At 56.9% G+C, this 26,731-nt stretch overlaps 1 protein-coding gene across 2 annotated transcripts; it reads left to right on the forward strand.

The window, feature by feature from the left end:
- The first annotated feature begins 1,299 nt into the window (after positions 1–1,299).
- Positions 1,300–25,214, forward strand: Ptdss2 (phosphatidylserine synthase 2). 2 transcript variants are annotated; one of them, XM_027953609.3, is made up of 12 exons: positions 1,300–1,460; positions 6,294–6,395; positions 14,720–14,802; positions 17,901–17,968; positions 21,745–21,879; positions 22,074–22,124; positions 22,589–22,702; positions 22,956–23,074; positions 23,553–23,667; positions 23,737–23,882; positions 23,980–24,165; positions 24,530–25,214. In XM_027953609.3, the coding sequence occupies exons 1-12, from the start codon at positions 1,345–1,347 to the stop codon at positions 24,714–24,716; spliced, it is 1,422 nt and encodes a 473-aa protein (XP_027809410.1). In that variant the 5' UTR covers positions 1,300–1,344; the 3' UTR covers positions 24,717–25,214. The 2 variants fall into 2 exon arrangements, with proteins under 2 accessions (XP_027809410.1, XP_027809411.1); XM_027953610.3 differs by lacking the exons at positions 14,720–14,802; positions 17,901–17,968 and adding an exon at positions 2,449–2,624 and having other exon boundaries at positions 1,389–1,460.
- The last annotated feature ends 1,517 nt before the right edge of the window (positions 25,215–26,731 follow it).

The following is a 26,731-nucleotide window of genomic DNA, read 5'->3' on the forward strand; positions in this document are numbered from 1 at the left end:
TTGAGGGGGAGGGGCACTTGCAGGTATCTTCTTTGGGATAAGGAGTCTTTCCTTTTGATTCTGGGGTGACCCACTCCCCTTCCCCTTCCCCTGGGCTTGGTGGGGTTTCTCTCCTCTAGAGTTTGGACTTCTTGACCATTTTCCTTTTTGGAACTGCCACGGTTGCTTTCCTTGATGTCTCCCATTGGGAAGTGCTTTCCTGGTGGGTGCCACCCTCCTGTCCCTGAGCATCTGTTAGAAGCTTTTGCATATTTTTCTCATCTTCTTTACATCGTCACTGCCCTCGGAATCGCCCTTCTTGGACTTAACACCTTTTCTTTCTGAATCCTATCTTCCTGGGAATACCTTCCAGATCACCTCTTACTTTTAACCACTGAGGAAAGGATCCAATTTTCGTAGGAGGGCTGGGGATGTGGCTCAATGCCTTTGCTTAAGGAGGAGGGTCAGGGTTCCATCTCCAGCACAGAAAATAAATAAATAAATAAATGCGACGAAATTCTTAGCAAGAGGCCCCAATCTCTTGCACATCTTCATCTGCATCGTCAGATTCCTGATGCTGCATTATCAACAATCTTGCCATGTCTCCTGTTGAAACAGGACCCCCCCAGCCGCCCCACCGAGCCTGAGCTGCTAGCTTCTTTATGCCCCCTCCTCGGTTGAGGGCCTGGGGATCAGGTGAGCCCCACCCCACTCTCTTCAAAAGGGAGCTCCGTTTCACTTTCAAGTGGGCGGGTGTCAACCCGGAGCCCAGGTGCACACCTGTAACCCCAGAAGCTCTGGAGGCTGAGGCAAGAGGATCGCAAGGTGGCACCTTAGGGAGGCCCTGCCTCAAAATAAAAAATAAAAAGGAACGGGGCTGTGGCTCAGCCAGCCTGCGTTCAATCCTCAGAACAATAACAGTAACAATTAATAACCGAGTTGAGGCGTCCAGCTACCACCGTGGCGCACTTGGAGCGTTTCCACCTCCTCCAAGGACCCCGACACCCGGCAGCAGCCTCATTTCGTGGCCCTTTTCACAGCGTTCACAGCGGCTCTGACCAAAGCCGACCCGCGCGTCGGCGCCGCGGGACGCCCCCTGACACCTGTGATTCTGGGGTGACCCACTGTGTTCTCTGGCCTAGATTTTAAGACACCAATGCCGCGGCGGGCGCGCGTGGGCCTCTCCGTCACCTAGCAACCGGCGGCGTCCTCCCAGCAGGCCCTGCGCCCGGCGCCCGGCAGGCCCTACGGCCCCGCGCGCACTACGCGTCCCACAATGCCCCGCGGCCCCGCCCCGCTCCGCGGAGACCCCGGCGGGCGGCGCCGCGACCCCGGCCCTGCGCCCGCGGCCTGGACTGCTGCGCCATGCGGAGGGCCGAGCGCAGGGGCGCAGGGGGCTCGCGGCCCGGTTCCCCGCTGCCCGACGGCCGCCGTAGCACCGAGTCTGAGGTCTACGACGACGGTACCAACACCTTCTTCTGGTGAGGGTCGGGGCTGGGGGCACCCCTGCCAGTGGCGGGGCCGGGTTGGGGCGGCGGAGAGGGCGCACCCAGCCCGGGTCGGCCGGGGTCAGTGGCCGTGTCGGAGGAGAGGGTGCACCCCTGTCAGGGTCGGCCGGGGTCGGTGGCGGGCAGAGCGGAGAAGGTGCACCCTGTCGGGTCCCCCGGAGTCGGTGGCCGTGTCGGAGGGGAGGGTGCACCCCTGTCAGGGTCGGCCGGGGTCGGTGGCGGGCAGAGCGGAGAAGGTGCACCCTGTCGGGTCCCCCGGAGTCGGTGGCCGTGTCGGAGGGGAGGGTGCACCCCTGTCAGGGTCGGCCGGGGTCGGTGGCCGGCTGGGTGGGGTGGGTGCACTCCTTGGGGGTCGGGGCCTGAGACAGGGGCCCGGGTGGGGTCGGGATTGGGGTGGTGGGACCACGGGCCAGGGAGAGGACACCACTGGGTGGATCTGGATCAGGTGAGGTCGGGTCTCCCCAGCCGTCAGGACTGGTGAAGCTTTCCCAGAGTCCCCTGCCTGCTCCAAGCCAGCTCAGAGAGGCTTTCCCCGGCCTCGAAGTCAGTTCACACATACACACCTCTGGCATTTCCACTCTGCTGGACAGGCTTGCAGGCCCTGGCCTGTGGCAGCAGTCTGAACTGGCTTAACAAGCATGGCATGTCTCTGTGTGCCAGGGTTTGCTGAGCTCTGTGGAGCAAAGGCTGTGCTGTTGCTTCAGTGCCTCTGCTGGTAAAGCAAGGGTGCAGCCAAGACTTGGGGGCAGGCTGGCTCCTAGGTCTTTACTGTGGTGGGGGCCCAGGTATAGTTGGAACTACCTGTGCTCTGTTGTAGGGCTGAGGATATTAGCCCTGACTGACAGGTGCCAGGCATGAGTCCATGACCTTGGAATAACCCCTCTTATTTGTGAGAAAGACAAATTCATACACCAGAAAGTACAATTCATGAGAGCAAGTGTGTGGCCCTTCTTTGCTGCAGGAGACTCAGTTCTCATCCAGTGGAGCAATGAGTCCTGGGGTGGGCCCTGGGCAAGCCCTCAAAGAGACAGACGCATGGCCTTTTGGAAAGGATACTGTACAGAAGCAGCTCCAGGAGAACTGAGCTGGGCCTTGTTGGAGAGCACATCTGATCAGGGAGTGAAGGGACCTTTCATGGTATGTGCCACCACCCACAGAGGGACCTGTGAGGTCTATCTCCAGCTTGCAAGTGGGGGAGTGGCAGCTGAGAGATAACCTTTGAAATTGGTGGGAAGAGGGGTGGGGGTGGGGGAGTGGCCTGCTTCTGGATTGTGTTAGTATCTTCCCTGGGTGTGGATAGCTTCTGTCGGGGGTTGGCCCACAAGCCCTGCTTTGAGAGTGGTATGACCATGGAGCTACCTGGAGGAAGAGATGTGTGTGGGATTGCCACAGGTCGTTAGAGGTATGGCCCCAGAGCCAGTGCCACATGGACTTCTTCAGTCTCCAGAGCCCTTTAGGCATCAGGCCTCTCCATCAGTTCCTGTGTGCCCCTGGCCAGGAGGGAGGCACTATTCTCTCACTGCACTGCTGGTGATGGCCAGAGCCACAGAGTCTTAGAGGAGATGGGGGCGTGTTCTCCTTGTTTCACACTCATGTTAATTTGGCCAGTCATATAGCACATATTTTGGGGATCCCTGCTGGGTACCGTCACTGTTGTAGGGAAGAGGGCAGAGAACTCTACAAGAGCTTAGCTTCTGTCACTGTCCTGGAACTTGAGAAGGCATGAGGGTGCTGGCCAGAGGAATACTGAGTGTGCAGGGTCAGCAGAAGCCGGAGCACACTCCTCTCCCAGTGCCATGGCAGCTGTAGCAACTCCAAGAAAGGCAGGTGCTAGTTTCTTTGGAAGTGCAGACCAGAGGCACTTGGAGCTTGGCTACAGGGGTGTTTGGGGTGCAAGTGCCTGGCGGAAGCAGAGCTTGCCTGTGAGGAGGCTGGGGATCAGGAGGCTTTAGAGAGGAGATGCAGGGCTGGCTGGCTGGCTTCAGATACCACCTGCCTGAGTGTCCTGGGTGGTGTTCTGCTTCCCCCCAACCCTGTGTGTGCTCATAGGAGCATGGGGCATGTTCTTAGTAAACCTTGGAGTGGGGGGTGGGGGAACTTCATGTTTCCCTATGAAGGTGACAGGTGCCTGGTAGAGGATTATTGATGCTGCCTGCAGGGTCATGCCATAAGCTCCTTCTGGGTCTTCCTCACTGATGCTGTGCTAGGGTTTTCAAAACTCTATTGTGTTTTGTACTGGGGATTGCACCCAGGGTGCTTTACCACTGAGCTACATCCTCAGTCCTTTCTAGTTTTTATTTTGAGATAAGTCTCACTAAGTTGCTAAGGGTCTTGCTAAGTTGCCCAGGCAGGCATTGAACTTCATATCATCCTGCCTCGGCCTCCCAGGTCTCTGGGATTATAGATATGGGCTACTGCACCTGGCTGACTTTTATCTTTTAGAGAAATTTTATTTCTTTTTGCAATGCTGGAATTGAAACCAAGGCCTCTCCATGCTAGGCAAGCGTTATCTCTGAGATATTCTCCTAGCCTATGTTTTAGAGAATTTTAATCACGAGTGCTACAAAAAGTTAATATAGATAAAGTTTAATCTTAAAAAGTTTATATTTGTGGAATGACTTTAGGTTCCAAAACTCCCAAAAGGAACTTCTTATTTTCAGGGTTTTTCATTTTGAAAGACAGCTGGGCTTCTCTGGGGCCAGTGATGGCCGCCATGTGCAGAGGTTTGGGTCTTGGTGACTGCTTGGCAACCACAGAGCCTGCAGTTTGTGTCCCAGGGGTCAAGGGCACTGCCTCCTCTCCCATTCATGATTCTCTCTGAAAGGGAACTTGTAAGGGAACATTGAGAGCTGCAGGCTCACTGTGGAGAGGGGTCAGCTTGTGTCTGAAAAGTGGAAGGATTGCAGACCGCCACCTGGAGCAGCTCCTGTGCGCTTTGTCACGTTCAGTGATGGTAAAGCCCTGGGAGGAGTTCCACCCCTCCTGGCCAGCTCCCACCAGGGAGGATGTCTGTGACTTTTTGAAAATGTTTACTGGATGCATGTGTCTCAGAACTTGGAGCCTCCAGTGGACCTTCTCGGTGATTGAGATCAACACATCTTAAGTAGTCTTTAAACCTTTAGACTCAGGAACATGTGGCTGATCTTGGGTGCTTCTCAGTCAGGCTGGATAGAGCTTTCCCAGCGTCGCCCAGTCTGGGAAGCATGACTGGCCAGTTGATGCCTTTACAGTCTTGCCTGCCAGCAGGCCAGGAGGGCAGTGTCACAGCCCGGGAGCCTTGTGGAGGCCTGGCCCCGGCCCTTTCTTGATGATGCCTCAGTGTTCTCCTGATGGGCTTGGCAAGCCTGCCTTCCTAGCCACTCACAAAACAAGCCTGCTGCATGGCAGCTGGGCCTTTTCCACTCATGGCAGGGGCTAGCCATCCCTGCACCCTCCCCTTCGGGGTTGACTGAAATCCCAGGATTTATGGCAGCTCTTGTCTTGTGCCTGATCACAGGATCCAGAGCTTCCTGTTTGCCCTGGCACTGGACTGGGAAGGTGGTGGGAGGCACCACTGAGCAGACCTGTCATCCTGGGAGGGCAAGGAGGTCTGCCTCTGGAGTCTGTTACCTCCAGACCCCACAATGTGTGGAGGCACACATTCTGTGTGCAAGACAGGGAGCAAAAAGGTGGGTCTTGTATTTATCATGAAGAGTTAAAGTCAGCAGTGATACATGAGTATACATGTTTACAGCAGCACAATTCACAATAGCCAAACTATGGAACCAGCCTAGGTGTCCATCAACAGATGAATGGATAAGGAAATGAGGTATATATACACAATGGGGTTTTATTCAGCTGTAAAGAAGAATCAAATTATGGCATTTGCAGGAAAATGGATGGAACCGAAAACATTGTGTTAGGAGAAATAAGTCAAACTCAGAGGGTCAGAAGGTCAAGGTCCAGTGTTTTCTCTTGTATGCAGAAGCTAGAGAGGGAAAAAATAAGGGTGGGGAAGATCTCATGAAAAGGGAGATGGGTAGAGGAAAGGGACTGGGAGGGAGACCGGGAGGGAAGGGGAAAGTGCTGGGGAGTGACATTGGCCAATCCTATTGTTAAATCGTGTGCACATATGGATATGTGACAACAGTCCCTTGTTGTGTACAGCTATAGTGCACCAATTAAAAACATGGGGGAAAGGAGGGGTCTCGCTCTCAGGCAGCATTGGTGTCAGCAGTTCTGAAGTCTGTCCTGCTGCAAGCCTGTGGGCTGATGTCCCTCCTCAGGGTTCCTGACCCTCCTTCCTGCCTTGGACAGGACAGTGATGGGTCTTTCTTGTTCCTGCTCCTTTTTTCCTGAGGCCAGGAAGGGAGGACAAGCACTCAGTGACTGCTTGAAAGACAGTGTGGCCACCTACCTCAAGGGCAAAGAGTCAGATTTTTCAGGTGATCTTTATGTCTTCAGGAGAATGGAAAGATAGTGTTCTCTGAGGAGGCTGATAAACAGTAAGGTTGCCCTGGGCTGACCCCTGAAAGACCACAGGGAGATCATTAGGTTAGTGGAAAGTCATGGTAAAGAAGCCAAAGGCTGAAGTCACTTGTAAGACATGGGGAAATGGCTTCCGGGTTTTAATTTTACTTGTGAAGTAATGCCACCATGTTTCTGTACATTCCAGCACTCAGCAGATGTGGGGCTAACGTGTGCAGAGTGCTCTGCTGCCAGCCAGAGATGCCCAGTCGGCTGGTGGTGAAGGCCAAGCCCTCCCATGCAAGAGGCTGGGTGCGTACTGCAGGCCATGCCCTGACACTGCCTGTGTTTGGATTTCAGGCGAGCCCACACCTTAACTGTGCTGTTCATCCTCACCTGTGCGCTGGGCTACGTGACTCTCCTGGAAGAAACGCCTCAGGACACAGCCTACAACACCAAGAGGTAGATGTTGGCATGGAGGGCGTGGGTCCTGGCTGTCCTGGGCTGGGCTCCCCACCTTCCCTCAGGTGTGTCTGTATCCCCCGGCTCCACAGCCGCTCTTAAACCTCTGTGGCAATTCTTGCCCTGGAACTGGCCACCAGTTTCCCAGAATTCATGTCACCTCCTAAATCACTTGCAGCTTGTGCTACAACAGCCTCCAGGGTGGGCTGCCGAGTCTGTGGCTGCCCCCTAGCTGGCACAGTTCTCCGGTGGTGTTGAAACTAACACTTTTTAAATATTTAAATGACTTTGACATACCAGGTGGATGCCCAGTGGCCACCTGTGACCGCATTTCTCAGGATTCTCCAAGGCAGACTGGTCACAAGGCTTTGCTTGCATCCAGTGCATGCACTCCGAGACTGACCTAGTCTCAGCGAGTGGGGTGAGCTGGCCTCGAGAGCAGTCCCTAGTCTTCACTCTTTGCACTAGGTGTACTCGGCTCTTGCTCCTGGGAGCCTCAGGCTGGTGCAAAGCTGCTGTTCCCTTTGAGGCCCAAGCCCCACTTCTGCAGTAGGACAGCCCAAGGAAGCCAGATGGGTCTGATGGGGACAGAAGCAGAGGGAGGTGCTCATGACCATTTGAGCTGGGGCCATGAGTCAGCCCTGGTTGTGGGCCTTGGGCTTGTGGGGTCTCGTGGTCACAGTTCTTGGTAGTGCTTTGTTGATTTTGAAAAATGTGGGTGTTAGTATCTGCCGTGAGAATTAGGTAGACAGATGGTATGTATAGTATGCCACCGTAGATGATGCCAGGCCCTGCTAGGTGACCATATCCATGCCACGTTGCTCACCATGAGCGTGGGAAGCTATGGTACACCTGGGTGCTCAGCCTGTCTGTCCAGGACACTGGAGCTACCCACAGTAGACCTCATAATGGGGCTCATGTCCTTGGGTGCAGCCAGGCACTCTGGTGAGAAGTTGCTGTCCAGCTGCTGGGCCTGGGAGCAGCCAGCCCCCAAGACCCCTAGCCTTCACTGCACAGGCAGGTCTCTCCCTGCCTGGCATCCTGCCCACTCCTGCCTCACGCTCTGGGTGTTCCTCCCAGTCAGCTTGGCTAACTCTTGTTCTGTTCTCCAAGCCTTAGGTGTCAGCTTGCTCCCAGGCCCACCAGCCTCTCTCTGGCCCTGTGTGTGCCTTGTTGGCGCCTCTCCTCATCTGCAGGACCACCTGGGCCTCAGGCAGCCCCCTGCCTCATTTGCAGGTAGAGCCTGCAAGCTTGTGTTTCCTGGGAAGTTGGAGACAGCAGGAGACAGCGAGCCCAGGAGCCCCTGGGCTGGGCCTTGGTTCTGCACCGGTGCCTGTAAAGGGGCTGCCTGTGGGTGCTGAACGTGCGGCTGTGAGGCTGTTGGCAGCAGCCTGCATCTGCCCAGAGGGAATTTCCAAGTGGAACTGGGTCTTTTCTGTGGGTTCATCTGACAGTGCCTGGGCATGGGGGGGGTCTGTGGTGTCTGTCGGACACATGGGAAGAGAACCTCAGGAAGCAGGACTTGGCCATACCTTGAGAAGTGTTCCCTGGGCAGTAGGGGAGGAGGGCCTCTGGTTCATTCTCCAGCACTGAAAACACAGAAGGGGTTCCTCTGTATGGGAAGTAAAATTAACCAGAGATGAGTCGTCCTGTTGTCACTGGGCAAGAATTGTCACAGGGAGGAGTGAGCCCCTGCCCATGAAGAGTAGGCCTGTGTCACCAGACACCTGTCAGGTGAGTCACAGAGCTGCACTACCCCCAGGCTCTGCCCACCAATTCCTGGTTCCTGCTGTGAACAGCCCAGACCCAGAGGGTCCCAGAGCTCAGACCTACAGGGGCCTCTTCACCCAGCACTGGCCCCTCCTAGGGGAGCCCCGCATAGCCTGCGGGGGAGAGGGCAGGGTATGTGAATCCCAGGGACTCCTGAGCACTTTTTCTTTGAAGTTCTGCATGGGGGAACACTCTGTCCCTTCGTCCTTCTTAGGCACCGAGGAACTGTCCCTCATGGCCCATAATTTGGCTGGTGTTGCCTGGACCTGCTCTTGACTTCTGCCTTTGCTGTCCATGGCTCTGCAGCCTCCTCCAGAAGGCTGCAATCGTGTGCCTGTCCTGGTCCACTTGCCCCCTCTCTCGACTCCCATGCTTCACACCAGGAGCCCCATATCCATCAGACTGGTGCAGTCTTGCAGCCTAGGCCCTCCCGGGCCTCTTAGAGGCTACGAGCCAACGCTCGTTTTAATTATATTGGAGTTGTTTTTGTTTAGGGGATTCAGAGTTAAACTCAGGGTCACTTTACCACTGATCCACGTCCTTAGGCTTTTTGTTGTTGTTGAGACGGGGTCTTGCTGGAATTACAGCCATGTGTCACCATACATGGCACATGAGAATTTTTTTGGTGTCCTTGAAGACAGGTTTCATATTACTTTTACTGTACTGGGGATGGAACTAGGACTCACGTTTTTTGTTGTTGTTTTTGGTGGTACTGGGGATTGAACCCAGGGGCATTTTACCACTGAACCATATCCCTAGCCTTTTCTTTCTTTTTTGTTTTGAGGCAGGGTCTTGCTAAATTGCCAAGGCTGGCCTTGAACTTGAAGTACCCCTGCCTCTGCCTCCTAAGTTGCTGGCCACTGTGCCCAGCTTGTGTTTTTTCCCCCATGGTCATTTTCTTTTGTGATACCTAGGGATTGAACCTGGGGTCTCACACGTGCTAGTCAGGTGCTCCACCACTAAGCTATACCCCCAACTGTGTTTTTTGTGTTTTGTTTTGTTTTGCTTTGCTTTGTTGTTGTTTACTAGGAATTGAACTCAGGGCCACTTGGCCATTGAGCCACATCCCCAGCCCTATTTTGCATTTTATTTAGAGACAGGGTCTCACTGAGTTGCTTAGTGCCTCGCTGTTGTTGAGGCTGGCTTTGAACGCCTGATCCTCCTGCCTCAGCCTCCCCAGCCGCTGGGATTACAGGCATGCGCCATGGCGTCTGGCTCCCCACCCTTTTAAATTTGATCTTGAGACAGGGTTGTACTGAGTTTCCAGGATGGACTTGAACTTGTGCCCCTCCTGCTTCCATTGCACCTGGTCATGTTGGGTTTTTGTTGGTTGGTTTGGGTTTTGGTGTTTTCTGTTTTGTTTTTAAGGTGGGATATCACTGTGCTGCCCAGGCTGGTCTCTAGCTCCTAGGCTCATGTCCTCCTCCCGGTGTCTCTGGAGCAGCTGGTAGCATAGTCGTGTATCACTGTGCCCAGTTGTCTCTCTTCTCAAGTCAACTTTACTGTCCTGTAATTAAATGACACAGCCCCGTGAGTTTGGGTCAGCGCCCATTACTGTGTGCCCTCTGCGGTGTGGAGATGTGGACACTTCCTCAGCCTAGTGGCCTCTGACCCTGTGGCAGGGCACTGCACTTGGCATAGGCAGCTGGGTTTCTCACTCTGTTCTGGTTTGGTAAAATGGAGTTGCTTCATGTACTCTGTGTCTTCCTGAGGATGATGGCCTGTGACATTGTGTGGCCATGTCTGTGGGTTGCTCACTCATGAGCTTCAGCCCATTTATATGTGGGAACCTTGGGAGAGATTCCAGATTTTCTCACCCTCACATTTAATTAATTTTCTACAATTTAATAAGCTAAACTTCTTTATACGTTTTAATTGTACAAAGTACACATAACTAGCAGATGCAAAAATCGACGTGCATTGAAAGTGTGGATTGCTCTTCACATGGATGACACAGAGACAGCACTTCACAGTCCTGAAGGGGGGCAGAACCTGAGATTGACATGCTCCCGCACCTCCTTCTCAGCCAGTTGCGGATCGGGACTGGACAGAGCGGACACAGCAGGCCCTGGACAGCAGAGGGCTCAGCAGCAGACCCACACAGAGCAGTGCACAGAGAGGGTGGTCTTGCACGATTGGCACTGCAGCAGCTGTACATCTGCTACAGAGGACACCACAGACACTGACCTGTGCTCTTCACAGACATTTTCAGATTGGGTTACAGGTCAGCCAGTGTAAGATGCACAGCTATGAGACGTTGTTGGGGAGACAGGGCGCCCAGGTCCATGGGACGTCTTAGGGGGCAGCACCCCCAGTCTGTGGGACATTTTAGGGAGACAGTGCCTTGTGCCCCTAAGTCTTGAGATGCCTGTGTAGGTAGGTCACCATTGGACCTCAGTGAGTGTCCATAGACATCAGTCAGCATCATAATTAACAGTGGATGTTGGTGAACCTCAGTAGATGCCAGTGTCCATGAGTGGCCATGATGGATATCAGCCATCCGTGGCCCATTGGTGAAAGACGTGGTGATAGGTTGGACTTCATTAAAGTGAAAAATCAGGGTTTGCCAAAGACACGGTGAAGTGAGTAGGGAGGCAGGCTCTTAGAAAGTTGGCACAGCATGCCCCGGACAGAGACTTGTATTCAAAGCACGTTGGAAACTCCTAAAGCAGACTAATAAGAACAGAAGCGGTACAGGTGAACACTGGGCAAGCCAGGTGCGCCCACACCTGTGTCCTTGCTGGTCCGGAGGCTGTGGTGGGAGGATCACTTGAGTCCGTGATTTTGCAGCCAGCCTGGGCAACAAAGTGAGACCCTGATTTAGATTAACACAACATATGAAAACAGGGTGGAAGACTCCAACAGACACCTCACCAAGGAGGATATGTATGAGGCACATACCATGTAAGTGATGGCCTGTGTCATGTGTCGAGAGAATTGCAAACTGCTGACAAGACAGCACAGTCCTGAACCCTGTCAGAAGGGCTGACCGTAACCTGACCATGGCGGTGCTGGGAGGTCTCAACAGCTTGTGCACAGCAGGGGAGCCACAGAGAACCCAACCCAGCAGTCGCCCTCCCAGGTGTCCCATTGAGCTAAAAACTTTCATCCACACAGAAGCCTGCAGGCGAATATTTATGGCAACGTTGTTTGTACTGCCCCAAACTGGAAGTGACCACAACACCCTTCAGTAGTGAATGGAGGGAAGAGTGTGGGCCTGGGCGGTGCTGTGCTCTCTGCAGCATGGAGGCAGCTGTCAGCTGGGAAGACGGGTCTCAGGCCAGTCCTGAGCGAGAGGAGCCAGGTGGAAAGGCAGGGTGCTGCGTGACCCGACGAGAGGAGTGCAGGAGAGGTGGTTCTCGAAGGGGAAGGACGAGGCCACGCACAGGGTGTTCTCCTTTCTGAGGACCTCAGGGTAGCCTAGTTTGACCTCACCAGCCACCCTGAAATCATACGTGACTTTATTTTCACCCTTTTCAGTGCCAGGGATGAACGCAAGGTCCAGCAGATGCCAGGCAAGCACTGGGCATTTTTATGGCAGTGAGACTACTCCCTCTGGTACTCTACCGGTGGATGTTTGGCACGACGTATTTGTCAGACCCATAGAACAAAGAGTGAACCCTAACTGTGCAAATTACAAACACGTCTAGGCATCCAGGGAATTGCAGGCAGACTGTGGCAGACGCTCACGGATGCACTGAGGCTTTCCTGGAGCACTGGGCAGGTGCCGAGAGGCTGTGGATGGCAGGTGCGGAGGCAGAGGCAAGAGAGCCACCGTGGCTGTGAGGTACCCAGTCATCATGACCCCAGCCGCCCTGTGCTGTGGCGTGCTGAGGTTGCTGAAGCCAGGCGGGCTGGAGGTGCAGGGGTTAGAATGATCGTGTGGTAGGAGGTGCTTAGGGTTAGTTTGAAACAGGGACGAATAGTTACCGATAGAAATAGGAACGATATTTTGGCTTTCTGTGTCCATGGGTTCCATATCTGAGGATTCAACACACCTTTCATTGAGGAAAAACTCACATCTGTTCTGAACATGGAGATTTCTCATCTTTGTCCTCTGACTGATACAGTGTAGCAACTATTTACAAGTTCTCTAGGAGCAGGCAATGTAGGCCATCTGTGGGTGATTTTAGGGTTCTCTACAAACACTGTGCCCTTTTCCATAAGGGATTCTGGTATCTCCTGGGGATCCTGACACTGCCTCCCGTGGACACCCAGGATGATTGTATGTGCAGACACAGGTGTGTCCCAGTGGGTGTGTGGGTGTGCGCTGAGGCCTAGAGCCAGCCTCCCCTAGCAGAGCAAGCACACCAGTGCTTATCAGCTTCTGGCACCCTCAGTAAAGGACCAGGCTCCAGGGAGTCCCCGAGATGTTCCCAGAACTTCCCATGGTGCCAGGAAGCAGGAGCACAAAGCAAAGCAAAACCCAGCAGTGGGTCCTGTTGGAGTAACACAGAAGCCGACCAAAAGACCCCCCCATGCTCAAAAGAGGGAACAATGGGAGCAAAAACTCATCAAGTAGTGTTGGAATAAATATCTGTGCTTCATGCTGATGTGTGAGCAAATAAACCAATAAGCCCCCGGGTGCTGTGGCCACACCTGTCATCCCAGCACCCTGGAAAGCTGAGACAGGAGCGTGGCAAGTTCAGAGCTTGCCTTGGCAATTTAGTGAGATCCCATCTCAGAAAGTGAAAAGGACCGGGGATATAACTCAGTGCTGGAGCACCCCTGGGTCCCGGGACCTGAATGAATGAATGGTGGAGGAGGGACAAACGCCCCAGTGCAGGGTCCCCAGTGAGTGCTGAGACAGGTCAGGAGGGGAAGGAGGTGCTGCACAAGAGGGCCCTGGCCGCCTCACCTCAGCCCAGCACACAGGGTCAACACCACAGTCACACCCCCAGGTCTCCCCACACCCTGCAGCCCCCATCTACCATGAGGAAACAGCAGACGGCTCTGAAGCCACTTTCCCAGTCCTTAGAGGTGTGGGTCATCAGAAATAAGGGGAGGGCAGGACGCTGTCGTGGGCAAGAGAGCCTGCAGAGACTGAGACGAGGCGTCACTGGGGACGGGAAGGACAATGGGGAGCCCAAGAAAATGTGATCAGAGCATGTATTTTATTTGATTAAAAATTTATTTGAGGGCCTGTGGTTGTGGCTCAGCAGTAGAGCACTCATCCTGGGTTCGATCCTCAGCACCACATGAAAATAAACAAACAAAGATATTGTGTCCAACTACCGCTAAAAAAGAAAAAATTATTTGACAGTGGTGCACATATGTAGTCCCAGCAACTCAGGAGGCTGAGGCAGAGGATCATGAGTTCAAAGCCAGCCTCAGCAACTTAGCAAGGCCCTAAGCAAGTTGGTGAGATCCTGTCTCTTAATAAAATATAAAAAGGGCTGGGGATGTGGCTCTGTGTTAAGCTCCCTGGGTTTAATCCCTAGTACCAAAAAAAAAAAAAAAATATTTGAAAAATGTAGGATATTGTTTTCCTTTTAAATTACTTCCTTTGCCCACTGCGATGGACTTCCAGAGTCCTTGAATACTCCTGCAGAAGAACCTTAAAAAGTCCTCCTCACATACGTGGCCTGGGCGGCTCTGCATGCCCACCTGGGACCCCTTGAGTGGTGCCCCCTGGTGGGTGTCACAGGTTTGTCTGGGGTGCCTGTTAGCCACCTCACTTGGTCAGTGTTCCTCTCCCCAGCAGCGCAGGGACGGTGCCTGTTGGGTGGACCTTTCAGGTGCCCTGCAAGTCTCCACCCTGCCTGAGGCTCCTGTCCTGGCAGAAGGGGTGTGGAAGCAGGGCTTGGTGTGGGAATGTCCAGGAGTTCCTGTGTGCCCTCAGATGTCCTGCCAGAGTTGGGACCCTCAAACCTGGACTGAGAGAGCTCTTCTGTCCCTGAGTGGCCAGGCAGGGTCCTGTCTGTCAAGCGGGCAGGCAGCCTGTGTGTGAGCCTCAGTCCTTCCGGTCCTGTGCTGGCCACGTGGCAGGGCTTAAGCTCATGACCGCAGGTCAGGTGAGATGGAGTGGGAGGGACATTCAGCCAGGGCAGGCCTGCTGTAGAACAGATGGGCCATCTGCACATCCACTGGCCTGGGCCATTTTTCCAGCAGAGGTAGTGGGCCTCTGGGCTAGAGGCTGTCCCGGGGAGCCTTGCCAAGGTGGGCACCCACCCTGAGGCCCCTGGCTCCCCCCTGGCTGTGCCACCACCGTGCACCTGTGCGTGGAGTTGGATATATTTGTAGGTGTGGCACTTCCACAGATAGCTGGTGAGCCTTGTGGTGTTGAAGGAGATACCCCAACAGGCAAGAGCTGGGCCGCTGGCTCTTGGCCTCTAGGAGCACCAGTGTGCCCTGATCGTGAATGGTGGAGTTGGGACTTCATGTGGTGACACCAGAGGTGTCTACGGAGGCAGCTGCTGGGTGGGGAGGTAGTCCAGCTGCAGCCCAGCTCCTCCCTCGGCCCTGCCCTTTGAGTGTCCCCTGGTCCCAGCCACGTGCCGCCCCACCTGAGAGAAGCTGCACACACTGAGGGGCTGTTTGTTCTTTGTTTGCAGAGGTATTGTGGCCAGTATCTTGGTTTTCTTATGTTTTGGAGTCACACAAGCCAAAGATGGGCCATTTTCCAGACCTCATCCAGGTAACTGCCCCTCCTCCCCCGGGTGGGCGCAGGCCCTCCTGTCTCGAGCAGCCTGTGTCTGTGCTGCTGGGTGTGCAGGTCCTGCCCTGCCCTCTGCCTTGCTCCTCCCTGCGGCCACTGCTCTCCCTGCCAGGAGAGGCCTGGGGTGCGAGCCTCCGCCTCCCTCCTCTTCGGCCCCCAGCCCTCTTGCCTCCTCCCCCCTCTGCTTGGCTCTGCACCAGCTTTCTGCAGATGGCGCTGTGCCCAGGATTGCAGGCAAGGTCTGTGGCTCAGGCAGGGGACCCTCCTTGCTGGGGGCTCCCTGTCTCCCTCATCCCCACCCTGAGTTCTAACAAGTTCCTGGACCATAGTGCCCCCAGCCCCAGGTGAGAGTGGGAGGGCCCCATCACCGGCTCTGCCCCACTGCATGGGCAGCAGCTCAGCACTCAGGGTTGGCCAGTTCCCTCAAAGCTCAAGTGCAGCAACTAGACACAAGTCCGTCTCAACAGCGGTGAGAACCGGGGAAAATACAAAAATATTTTTTTTAAGTGTTTTTTAAAAATCGTCACAATTAAATTTTGATGTTTTTGTGTATGTAGCCTCAAAACTTGGAATCGTACTATAGGTGGAGTCTTTGTTTTGTTTTCATGCTTAGTTTGTCTTTGAGATGGGATCTTCATAAGTTGCCAGGCTATTCTCAAACCCTCAGGCTCAGGTGATCCTCTGCCTCAGCCTCCCAAGTAGCTGGGACTATAGGTGCGCACCACGCCTGGCTGTTCTTTAGTTTTTGTGGTACATTAGGTGGTGGTGCATTTTGCACTTGCCTGTTGTGTATCTACCTGAGTGGTTTTTAATAAGGTATCCTGGGGGTGGAGGTGCAGGGCTAGGACACGTGCCCTCCAGCAGGGTCACATCTGCCTGAGGGTTAGTGAGTCCCGAGGGCCTGAGCAGGCTGCTCCTGCCTGCCCTTGCACCCAGGGTCTCCTGCCTGGTGGGCGGCACTGGGGGAGGCTGGGCAGGCTGCCCAGGCCCGCTGGGGTCCACTAGCTCAGCTTCTGACCCACCCAGGCTTCTTCAGAAGGCACTCAGACCAGAGCCATGGGACAGCGAGATGGCTGCACAGCTGCGGGCACACAGTGAGAGGCAGCGTGGCCACGGGCCTGCCGGGCTGGTGCCCAGGAGCGCTGTGGGAAGCCCCACACGCTTACGCTCCTGCAGGCACAGCACACCCTCTGCAGCACCTGGCCGTGAGGCAGCACCCTGCCCAGCACGTGGCCCCGGTGCCCTGAGCAGCAGGGAGGTGCTCAGGACCTCAGGCCCAGGGCAGGAGCTGCTGCCGCCCGCTGCCGGGCCAGTCTGCAAGGTTACGGAAGCCCCACCAGGCTCCCCGGGGCAACGCCAGCATCACCCCGCCTCCCACACCTGGGTGTTCGCCTCCCCCTCCACAGGGGCTGCGCTTGGTCTGAGTGTGTACTTAGAGCTGTGCGCTGTTGCTCTCCAGAACTCCATGTTTCTTCGTCAGTCTCTGCTTTGTTCACATGGGAAGCCTGTCCTGGAGCCACCACCGTCCTCCTCAGGTCTTATTTGATGGTGGACAGGGTCCCCCTCCGGACCATCACAGTGTGTGAGAAGTAGATGAGAGTCCCTGGTGGGGGCGTGGGAGGACCTGCAGGCAGCTGTCGGGAGGTGCTCCCTGCGTGGCCCTGCCTGTCTCCCCCAGGGCTTGGTGCAGGGACACCTGGTCAGGCCTGGCCTCTGTGGCCCTTAGCAACCAGGCCTCATTAGAGCAGCAAAAAGAGGTTCCAGCTCACCCATCTGGGGAGCTACTTTAATTGGCTGCAATTCCAAGTGAGGCCCTCTGAAGCCGGTCCCGGCCCATTGGAGGAGCCTCCCCTTCCTGGGTTTTTGTTTTCCGTGGTGCTGGGACGAGGACCCAGGACCTGGTGTGTGCCACGCCTCTCCACCGCCAAGCTGCAGCAGCCCCTCCTGGCTCCTGCTTGCATGCAACCCCAGCAGCTCCTGAAGCTGGAGTGCACAGATGCCTGGCACCCTGCTCTTCCTTCTCAGTGGGACATTCCAGTGGGTGGGGACAGGGACTCACAACCGCCAGGAGTCATTCCAGGAGAGAGGAGGGGATGTGGAAGGGCTGCTGGGTGTTTAGGTGCAGATTCAAAGGTAGACTAAAGGGATCAGAGATGGCCCGACTTGGGCCCTCCTGAGAAGGGGATCATGGACAATCAGGGGTACACAGTGGCAGAGAGGAGGTCACAGAAGGCCTGGTGACGTGAGGCATCTCTGGCATGTGGCCTCAAGGGTCAGGCCTCTCGAGTGAGTCCACAGCTCCGAGGGTATGGTCCTCCTGTGGCCTCTGGGCCGGGACGGCTGGCACCACAAGCCCTCAAGCAGCTATGGCAGCTCAGCAGCCCCCAGGTTCCTCCCACCCTCCAGGCCAAAGTGCTCGCAGCCCACTCATCCATCTCCTGTCCCGGGACCACACACGTGTCCTGGGTGTCCCCAAGAGCCTCCACACACAGCTTCCTGCTGCCCACAGTCGTCCTCAGCCCTCAGCTGTTTCCTGCATCCACCTGCTGCTGCCTCCTGGGCAGGGCCATGTCTTTCTCCCACGTAGGTCATGGCACAAGTCCTCCCAGCAGAGCACTTGTAGTGTGGGCCCCAGGACCTGTAGGGTGGCAGGTTCAACACTAGAAGTCTGTGGATAATCATCAGATCAACACACTGACGCAGTGATCCCCTTAAATGTACAATAAATAAAAGTCCACATTTGCAAGGAAGCTAAGCCTGTTGGAATTAAAAGGTGTTATAGTGGGATGCAAGGTGTGTCGTCAGAGCCTGCTGCGGACTGAGTGTGCAGTTGGAAGTGTGCCCAGCAGGTGCAGGAGAGCAGCCATGGGCCTGCTGAGATGCTGTGGTGAGATGGGAAGGAAGACAGTGAAGGAGAGGAAAGTCCCGTGCTTCAGAGAGCAGTGGCTCCCTCGGCTGGGTTTGACCTTGCGTCATGAACCCCAAGCAGGGACAGAAGCTGCACGCAGACCCCATGGGGCTGGGTGGGCCTGGAGCACAGGGCTGGTCCCTGATGCACCTGCTGCTTGTCTCCACAGCCTACTGGCGGTTTTGGCTCTGTGTTAGTGTGGTCTACGAGCTGTTTCTCATCTTCATCCTCTTCCAGGTAAGTGTCTTTTCTTGTCGGCTAGACTATGGGGACAGAGGACAGAGGAGGCTTTGCACCCTTTGCCACCCCGGAGCACTTGCAGGCAGGTAGGCGACCCCACAGAAGTGGGTGCAGGCTGCAGGGGACCTCCAGAGGGACCCAGGTGTGGACACAGGCCTCAGATTTGGGGGGAAGACAGCACGTCTGGTTCTGAGTTTGGGGTCGGTGGCCGTGTCTGTGCGCCAGGCCCCTCCGCCACCTTCTGCTATTGGTGCCGTCTTCCCTCCACGGAGCACTCTCCTGCTGGGGGGCCAGGACTCCATCCATGTGTGGCCAGGGTGTCCGTCTGGAGCAGGCCTGTGGCGCGTGTCACAGGTTGTACACCTCAGGACAGGAGACAGTCCCATGTCCCCCAAGCCTAGGCCCCCTTGACAGTCTCTCCACCCTGGCCTGTCTATACCTGTGAGGTCCACCTGGTGTTGGCAGCACCTCCCCATTCGTGGCCAAGGCATGCCACTGTGTGGGTGAGCGCAGCCTGTCCACCTGCAGGCGAAGGGGCTCAGGATCAAGCTGCTTCAACACGCGTCCCGCTTTGTGGAGATGCAGTTCCCATATCTCTGGCAGATATGCAGGGGTGCTCACTGGTTGCAGGCTGGCCGTGCTGTGCATCTGGCATTTCGAGACGTGCCAGCTGCCCTCCAGTGTCATCTTGCATGCTGTGCAGAATGGATCTGTGGGAATGTGTGGCCACCGAGCTGGCATGCAGTGGTATCTCAGTGTCACGTGGCTCTGAGCCAAACCCCGTCCAGCTGCCCCAGGCCTGGCTCGGGACCCCACAGCACACAGTTGGCAACCCCGTAGGCACCCCAGACTTTCCCTGCCTTTCAGGATCTGGCGGCTCTGAGAGGGCAGGCGAGTGTCAGCAGCACAGGGCGTGGGGATGGGCCGCGTCCCTCCCTTAGGGTCATCTGAGTATCGGCCTCTTGCTTCCGAGTGAAGGCGAGGACCACCTTTCCAGTTCTGTAGAGAGCAGACAAGGAGATGAAACCCGGAGCCTCACACGTGCCAGGCAGATGCCGAGTCACTCCCTGCCCGGCAGCTGAGGCATTGCCAGGGACTGCATCAAAGCCATACAGCAGTTTCAGAATATCATCATCTTAAGGTTATTAATCTTGTGATCCACCAACATGGGTTGTCTTTCCAGTTATTTGGGTCATTTTTAATGTCTTCAACCATGTTTGGAATTTTCAGAATACAAGTTTTGTACTCTTTGTTAAATGTTTTCTTGGGCCAAGTGCAGTGGCTGTAATCCCAGCAACTTGGGAGGCCGAGGCAGGAGGATCACAGATTCAAAGCAAGGCTCAGCATCTTAGTGATACCCTAAGCAACTCAGTAAAATGCTGTTTCAAAATAAAATATCTAAAAGCTTTGGGGATGTGACTCAGTGGCTAAGTGCCCCTGGGTTCAATCCCTGATGCCAGTGGGGGAAAAAATTGTAGGATTTGAGTTGTAACTTAGTGGTAGAGTGCTTGCGTAGCATGTGTGAGTCCCTGGTTCCATCCCCAGGACCACAAACAATAATAATTCATTTTTTTTTTAAATAGAAATTTAAAAAAATGAATTCCCGGGTATTTTGTTAACTCCGATGACATTGAGTGGAAGCGTTTCCTCGGCTCCACGTCGGGCTGCTCACGACTGGTGTCCAAGCTCACCTTGCCTTTGCACCGTGCCCACTGAGCACGTTTGTTAGCTCTGCATCCTGGGGTCCTGTCTTCTGGCTCCTGTCGCCTGCACACAGATGGGCGCACTCTTCCTTCAGTTGGGTGCCTTAGACTCCCGCTTCTTGCTAACTACCCTGGATGGAGCTCCTGCGGCAGGTGCCAGCAGGAGCCAAGAGCGTGGACCTTTGCCCGTTCCTGACCCGGGAGCCCTGTCCTCCTAGCCAAGTGTGGCCTGCACTCCAACTCCCCTGCCCAGGCACTCATCCGTGAATGCTGTGGCTGCACTGGGTGTGTTTTTTGGTGAAGTGGGCTGTTGGTCTGGGGCTTTCCCTTTGCCGGTAGGAGCATTATATCAAGTGGTCTTCTTTCAAACCAGCCTTGTGTTCTGGGCACAGACCCCACCTGCCCGCGGTGTGTGGCCTTGTCTCTGTGTCCTGGACTCGGTCTCCCAGTGTTCTGTCAAGGTTTTGCACCCATATTTGCAGGAGGTGCTGGGCTGCACATCCCTGGAGCATCTTCTGACCTCACATCTGGGCTCCCCAGGTGTCTGGTGATTCCCTCAGGGTGGTTGCCCCTGGGCACCAGGAGGCAGTATCACAGTGTCCGGCTGGCCGCCGCGTTTCTCCCCTCCCCTCTCTCCACTGCTCCGTCTGAAGTGAAGTGGGGACCCGGCTCCTCTCAGGTAGAGGAGTCCTGTGTGGGGAGACTTGTCCCCCTCCACCCTGTGCTAACTGTTCAGTCTCTTATTCACGTCGGCATGGGCTAAAGGGTGCTCACTTTGATTCTGGGCACATCTAAGGCTACTGCGTTTTGTTGTGCAAACTCTAGGCCACCAGCCGCTCCCTTGTTCCTCCGTTGCTCCCCACACCCATCTAAGGATTCCTTGTTTCTGGCTTTGCTTTCTGGAGCACTTCCCAGTGCTGTTCCTGCGGGAACTTCAGGTGCATCCTGGGCACCCCTAGAGTTGCCCCTTCCTCAGGGGAGGATGGTCCTGGGGACGGGTCAGGGCTCTGAGTTTGCCCTCACCGGGCCAGGCCTGCTGCAGAGCACAGGTGTGTGTGCGCCGTGTCTACACACAGACCTGTGAGTACAGCTGAGCTTGTGGCCCGCCAGCCTCCCTGCCTGCCACACCCTGCCCTCTGAGGGGGGGCCATGGAGTCAGGGGGTCTCTGGCTTCCACGGGAGCACAGTGGCCCTGACCTTGCCTATGGCCTGGCACCCCATCAGCCTAGACTGAGCTGGGCTTGGAACTGTCTTCCTCAAGACACACCTGAGGCCCTGGCCCAGCTGGACAGTCACTGGAGCTGGTCTTCGGAGCCCTGCCTTGGCATGTCTGGCCCCCTGGTCCTGCTGGTTCCCCAGGCATGTGACTTAAGAGCATGGCTGCTGCACAGTGCCTCCTAGGACAGCACAGGGACGTGTGGCCCTGACTAGGGGTCAGGGGTCCACACTGCTGGACAAAGCCAACAGCAGCTGCGCCCAGCACCATTGCCCTCTGTCACAGAAGGCTGCCACAGTGCTGGACAGCCTCCTCCTGTGTGCCTCCTGTCCTAGGCACAGCCAGGTCCTGTGGCCAGGCACCTGTGTGTTCCTGCTTCGCCACCCTTCTTGGGTCTCTGTTTTATCATTTGGTCATGTTTTATCATTCAGCCACCTCTTTGTCCTGGGCCAGTGGCCTGCTCCAGGGCCTGCTCTGTTGGGGCTTGGTCCCCAAAGAGCACTTTGTTTCAAGGCGAACAGCATCTGGCTAACGTTGGCATCTGTGTCTGGGAATGCTGTTGTCCTGATGCTGTGTGAAGACAGAATGTCCCCAGCCAGGGTGACTTCTGCGGTTACTGGCCCTGGACAGGGTGGGGAGGAGCAGCAGGCAGTGAGTGCTACCTTGTCAGACCAGACCGGGAGCACAGGTGAGAGATGGGGCCACCTGTGCTCTCTGCCAGTTCACTGCAGCCCAGGCTCCCCTGATCTCCAGCCACTGCTGGGACGGGAGGGCCGTGGGCACAGGCCGCTCTTCTCCTAGCATGCTGTCCGAGTCGTGGGTCACATGTCATACAGTCCCCGTTGGCCTTGCAGACAGTCCAGGACGGCAGGCAGTTTCTGAAGTATGTTGACCCCAGGTTGGGAGTCCCGCTGCCAGAGAGGGACTACGGGGGGAACTGCCTCATCTACGACACAGACAACAAGACCGACCCCTTCCACAACATCTGGGTAAGGCGTCGCTGTCCAGGGCTGGGCTCCGCCAGCAGGGGCTGTGTGGTCCACAGGCAACCACAATAGCGTGTGTGGCAGACCTGGTCTCATGCTCTGGAGCTGGCAGGCGCTGGGGCTGGGTGGGGGCTGGCCCCGGGCCATGACCTGCTGCTGGTGAGGTCTGTGCTGATGACTGCCCATGTTGCCCACAGGACAAGCTGGATGGCTTCGTTCCTGCCCACTTTATTGGCTGGTACCTGAAGGTAAGTGATCTCCTGTGGCACCCACACCCTGGCTCTCAGACCTGAGCTGTGTTCTGGCAGCTTCTGGCCACAGGGTGGAACATCCGAGTGTGCGGGTGGGCAAGTCCTGGCTACAGAGTATTTCAGAGAGGTCTGCAAACCCCTGGGACCCCTAACCTTGCCACCTGGGTCTGCGCTGTGGCCAGCATTGTTGGGGGAGGCGGGGGGCAGCTAGGGAAGGCCAGAGGCCCCAACCCAGGCTGGCTGCCGGTGCACTGCTTGCAGCCTGCAGTGTCCCAGCTGCACCTGCCTTGGGAGCTCAGTGCTGGATGTGTGGGCACCTCCGTGTTGGCTGAAAATCTAAGGCTGAGGCTGCTGGAGGGACCCGCCCACCATGCCCACCTGGGGCTGAGGGCATCCTCCAGCGGGCAAGCTCCTGTGCCGCCGAGGGACATGGAATGACCAGTGCAGGCTGCCTCCCACAGACTCTCATGATCCGCGACTGGTGGATGTGCATGATCATCAGCGTGATGTTTGAGTTCCTGGAGTACAGCCTGGAGCACCAGCTGCCCAACTTCAGCGAGTGCTGGTGGGACCACGTAGGTGTGGGGGGGTGGGCGGGGTGGACAGTGTGGGTAGGGCAGGCGGGGGGGGCTGGTGGACCACGTGGGGGGGTCAGGGAAAGGGGGGCACTGATGGACCATGAGGGTGCCAGGGTCCCAGTGTGGGCTGGGGGACCACATGGGTGTGGGGGCCTGGGTGCTGGGCCTGTCCTGGGGTGGGGCCAGGTTGCCCTGGCCTCCCCTGGATGAGCTCAGGCACACAGCATCACCTCTCCTGGTTCCTGCCCAGTGGATCATGGATGTGCTTGTCTGTAACGGGCTGGGCATCTACTGCGGCATGAAGACCCTTGAGTGGCTGTCCCTGAAGACCTACAAGTGGCAGGGCCTCTGGAACATTCCAACCTATAAGTACATCCCCGGAGCCAGGGAGGGGGGGGGATTGTGGGCCCGAGGCCCAGGCCTGACTGCATGCAGCTCAGGAGCAGTGGGGGTTAGTGTCTGCCTCCTGGACCTGCTGCCATCTTCAGGAAGCAGCTGCTGGGTTGTGTCATTTTTACTTTGAGATTTTCAAAAGAAACAGAGCAGGCATGGTGGTGCACCTGAAGTCCCCCGCCGCGGGAGGCCGAGGCGGGAGGAGCACCTGAGCCGGTTCACGGCAGCCTGGGCAACACAGCGAGACCCCGACTCCGAGAAAGAAAAAGGAGACCAAAGACTTGGGGAACAGCGGGAGAGAGGCTCCCCTGCAGCCTGAGTGCCTGGAGCAGGGGACAGCCCTGTGAGGGGTGGGGCTGGGCGGAGGCAGTGGAGCAGCTCTGGGTGCAGAGGCAGCTGCCTGGGCCGGCAGCGGCCTGGGCCGCATCCTTAGGCTGGCCACTCTGGTCCCCAGGGGCAAGATGAAGAGGATTGCCTTCCAGTTCACGCCCTACAGCTGGGTCCGCTTCGAGTGGAAGCCTGCCTCCAGCCTGCGCCGCTGGCTGGCCGTGTGTGGCATCATCCTGGTGGTAAGGCTGGGCTGCCTGAGGGTGTGCGTGGCCAGTGTCCTGCGCAGGCTGACCCTCCCTGTCCCCCAGTTCCTGCTGGCAGAGCTGAACACCTTCTACTTGAAGTTCGTGCTGTGGATGCCCCCCGAGCACTACCTGGTTCTGCTCCGACTGGTCTTCTTCGTGAACGTGGGTGGCGTGGCCATGCGTGAGATCTACGATTTCATGGATGACCTGTGAGGGCCGCCTGCCAGGCCGAGGCCGGGAGGCACCCCTGGGGTGGGGGAGGCCTGATGCCTGGGCAGGCCTGGCCAGCTGCCATCTTCTCCACAGGAAGCCCCACAAGAAGCTGGGCCAGCAGGCTTGGCTGGCGGCAGCCATCACAGCCACAGAGCTGCTGATCGTGGTGAAGTACGACCCACACACGCTGACCCTGTCCCTGCCCTTCTACATCTCCCAGTGCTGGACGCTCGGCTCCGTCCTGGTGCTCACCTGGACCGTCTGGCGCTTCTTCCTGCGGTGAGCAGCGGCATGGGCTGTCTGCCTGGCTCCAGGGCCACGGGGTTTGGCTGTGGGTGGTGTCTGTCGCCTCTTGCTTTGCTGAGGTGGCCAGGGTCTGTGCCTGCCCATTCCTCAAGTCATCTGGAGAAGATGGCTCTGGGGCAACCCCATAGCCCCCCATCACTGGAGATCCATCCTCATGTGGTAGGTCTGGCTCCTGAGGATCCAGGTGGCCTGGCCTGCCGTGCCATGGCCCCCACCAGCCCCTCCAAGAGTTGTGTCCCATGTGGCTTCCTCCTGGCCAAGGTGCCTAGGGGTCTGTGAGGCCTGCGCTGGGTGTTGGTGTGTGAGCAGTGGTGACCTGGCCTCTGCTGTCCCCCAGGGACATCACCTTAAGGTACAAGGAGACCCGGCGGCAGAAGCAGCAGAGTGACCAGGGCAGGGCTGTTGGCAACGGGGACGGGCACCCAGGGACAGACGATGACCTGCCTGGATCAGGAGCTGCCCAGGAAGGGGCCTCTGAGCAGAGGGTGCTGGCTGGGAAGGAGGGGCCCTCCACCACCTCCTGAGTGCCCGCCTGCCCGCCCAGGGCCTCACCCTCCAGGGGAGGAGGACTGAGGGCCATTCGGTCCACTCTGCACTGGGATCCTGGGCTCCTCCAGGGCTTGCTCTGGGCCGGGGGTCCCGCCCTTCCCCTGCTGCCTGGTCTTCCAGGGCTCTGGCTTGACACACTTGTGCCTGGCAGCACAGCCCAGCACAGGCCACGTGGGGACCTGTGTCCACTCACTGAGTATGGGCAGGGCTGCCCATCCTCCTGGTGACCCAGGGGAGAGAGGGCTCCACCAACACAGGATGACCAGGTAGTGGACGGACAGCAGCATCGAGTGCTTCCTCCGAGCCTTCGCCCAATCCCAACTCTCAGCAGGACATGACAGGGTCAGAGGTCGTGGGACTGGCCCCTCAGGCTTCACATGCCAGTCGGAGGCTCTGGGGCCCCAGGCACTTTTTGTGTGGGGGTGTTGTCTCTGCGAGCAAACAGAACAAATAAAGTGACCGTGGAGGTGGCAGCCCGTGCCTCCTCCCTGCTAACCCAGAGGGTACAGGGCCTGCGGGGGCACAGCCCTCCTGGGGATCTGGAGAGTCCAGCAGCTGTGTGTGTGTCACAGGGGCAGGGCTGGTGAGTACTGGGGAGTGGCTGCAGAAGACGGAGCAGCTATCCTCTCAGGCTGGTATCTAAAAAATTTGAAGCTATTTCTTTCTATGCTGGGGACAGAACCCAGAACCTCACGCCTCCTACACCAAATGCTCCGCCACTGAGCGGTGCCCGGCCTGCCCCATTCTCCACAGGACACTGAGACCCCCACCCAGCCTCTTCTGTAGTGGGCACTGGGAGGTGCCTGGCAGGCTGCACAGCAGGACCTGCCTCCAGGAGGCAGGGACTGTCGTCAAACATCAGCTAAGTGTGCACCATCCAGTGCCCTGGCTTCCGAGGCCTTTTGAGTCTCTTTGCTCACCATTTTTGGGAAAATTTCAGCCCTCCAGAAGCTGTGCAGGCAGAATAGCATGCACACAGGCCTCACCCTAGACGCTAGAGGACAGGCCTTCTAGAGTGGCCCAGCGGGTGCCACTGGACCTCATGTTGTCTCAGGCCTGCACAGCGACCTCCCAGGGACACTGCCACTGCCACCTTCTGCTCAAGCATGTCGCTTGAGGTTCCTGACAGCTGTGTTTCCACTGCAAGGACCCCCCCACTGGGTCCCTGGGGATCCCTGTGCACTGATGCTCCTTCCCACCGGGACCTGTGATAAACCTCCGTCCCCCGATGCTCCCTGCACCAGTGTTGACCGCTGCCCTGGACAGCCCCCCCAGCTCTGCACCTCTTCACTGTCAGGGCTGCAGGAGGCCCCGGCCACCTCTCTCCAGGAGCCCTGGTGTCTAGGGGAGTCACAGATCCCGGGCACCTTAAAGGGTTTTATAGTAGCAATCCCAAATTGCTTCCCAGTCAAGTGTCCCACAGACCACATGGGCAGTCTCCCTGTCTCAACATGGTCAGGGTGGGTCACCTCTGGCCAGCTGGAATTGAGGGGTGGCCCCCACTGTCCTACCCAGGAGGCAGCAGTGAGAGCTGACAGTCTGGGCACCGGGTCAGGTGGGGTCAGGCTCAGTGGGAACATCAGGGCCAGCAGTTCCAAGGCCTAAAGCTGCAGGAGTGGCCTAGCCCGGCGGCAGCTCCCTTTCAGAAACCCTGCAAGGGTTCCCAGCCCACACATGGCGTGTCAGACAGCAGAGCCAAGCAGACCACCAGCATCTGAGAGCAGGCTCCTGAGGTATGAGATCCCAAGAGAGCAAAATACTGAAAATAAACCAAGTGCAGTGGCACACACTGGAATCCCAGAAGCCTGGGGCGGGAAGATCACGAGTTCAGAGCCAGCCTCAGTAAAAGCGAGGTGCTAAGCAACTCAATGAAGCCCTGTTTCTAAAGAAAATACAAAATAGGGGATGTGGTTTGGTGAGAGTGCCCTCAAGGGCACAACTGTGCACCACCCGCCCCCCCCCCCACCCCCCAAGAAAAAATCCCGAGCCT

The sequence above is a fragment of the Marmota flaviventris genome, chromosome 9 (assembly GCF_047511675.1).
Source record: "Marmota flaviventris isolate mMarFla1 chromosome 9, mMarFla1.hap1, whole genome shotgun sequence".
In the NCBI taxonomy this organism is placed as follows: domain Eukaryota; kingdom Metazoa; phylum Chordata; class Mammalia; order Rodentia; family Sciuridae; genus Marmota; species Marmota flaviventris.

Excerpts from the sequence above, each read along its gene's own strand:
- Ptdss2 (XM_027953609.3), top strand. The coding sequence starts at position 1,345 with ATGCGGAGGGCCGAGCGCAGGGGCGCAGGGGGCTCGCGGCCCGGTTCC. Across the intron at positions 23,668-23,736 it reads TGTGTGGCATCATCCTGGTG|TTCCTGCTGGCAGAGCTGAA; the intron begins GTAAGGCTGGGC and ends CCTGTCCCCCAG. Across the intron at positions 23,883-23,979 it reads TACGATTTCATGGATGACCT|GAAGCCCCACAAGAAGCTGG; the intron begins GTGAGGGCCGCC and ends TCTTCTCCACAG.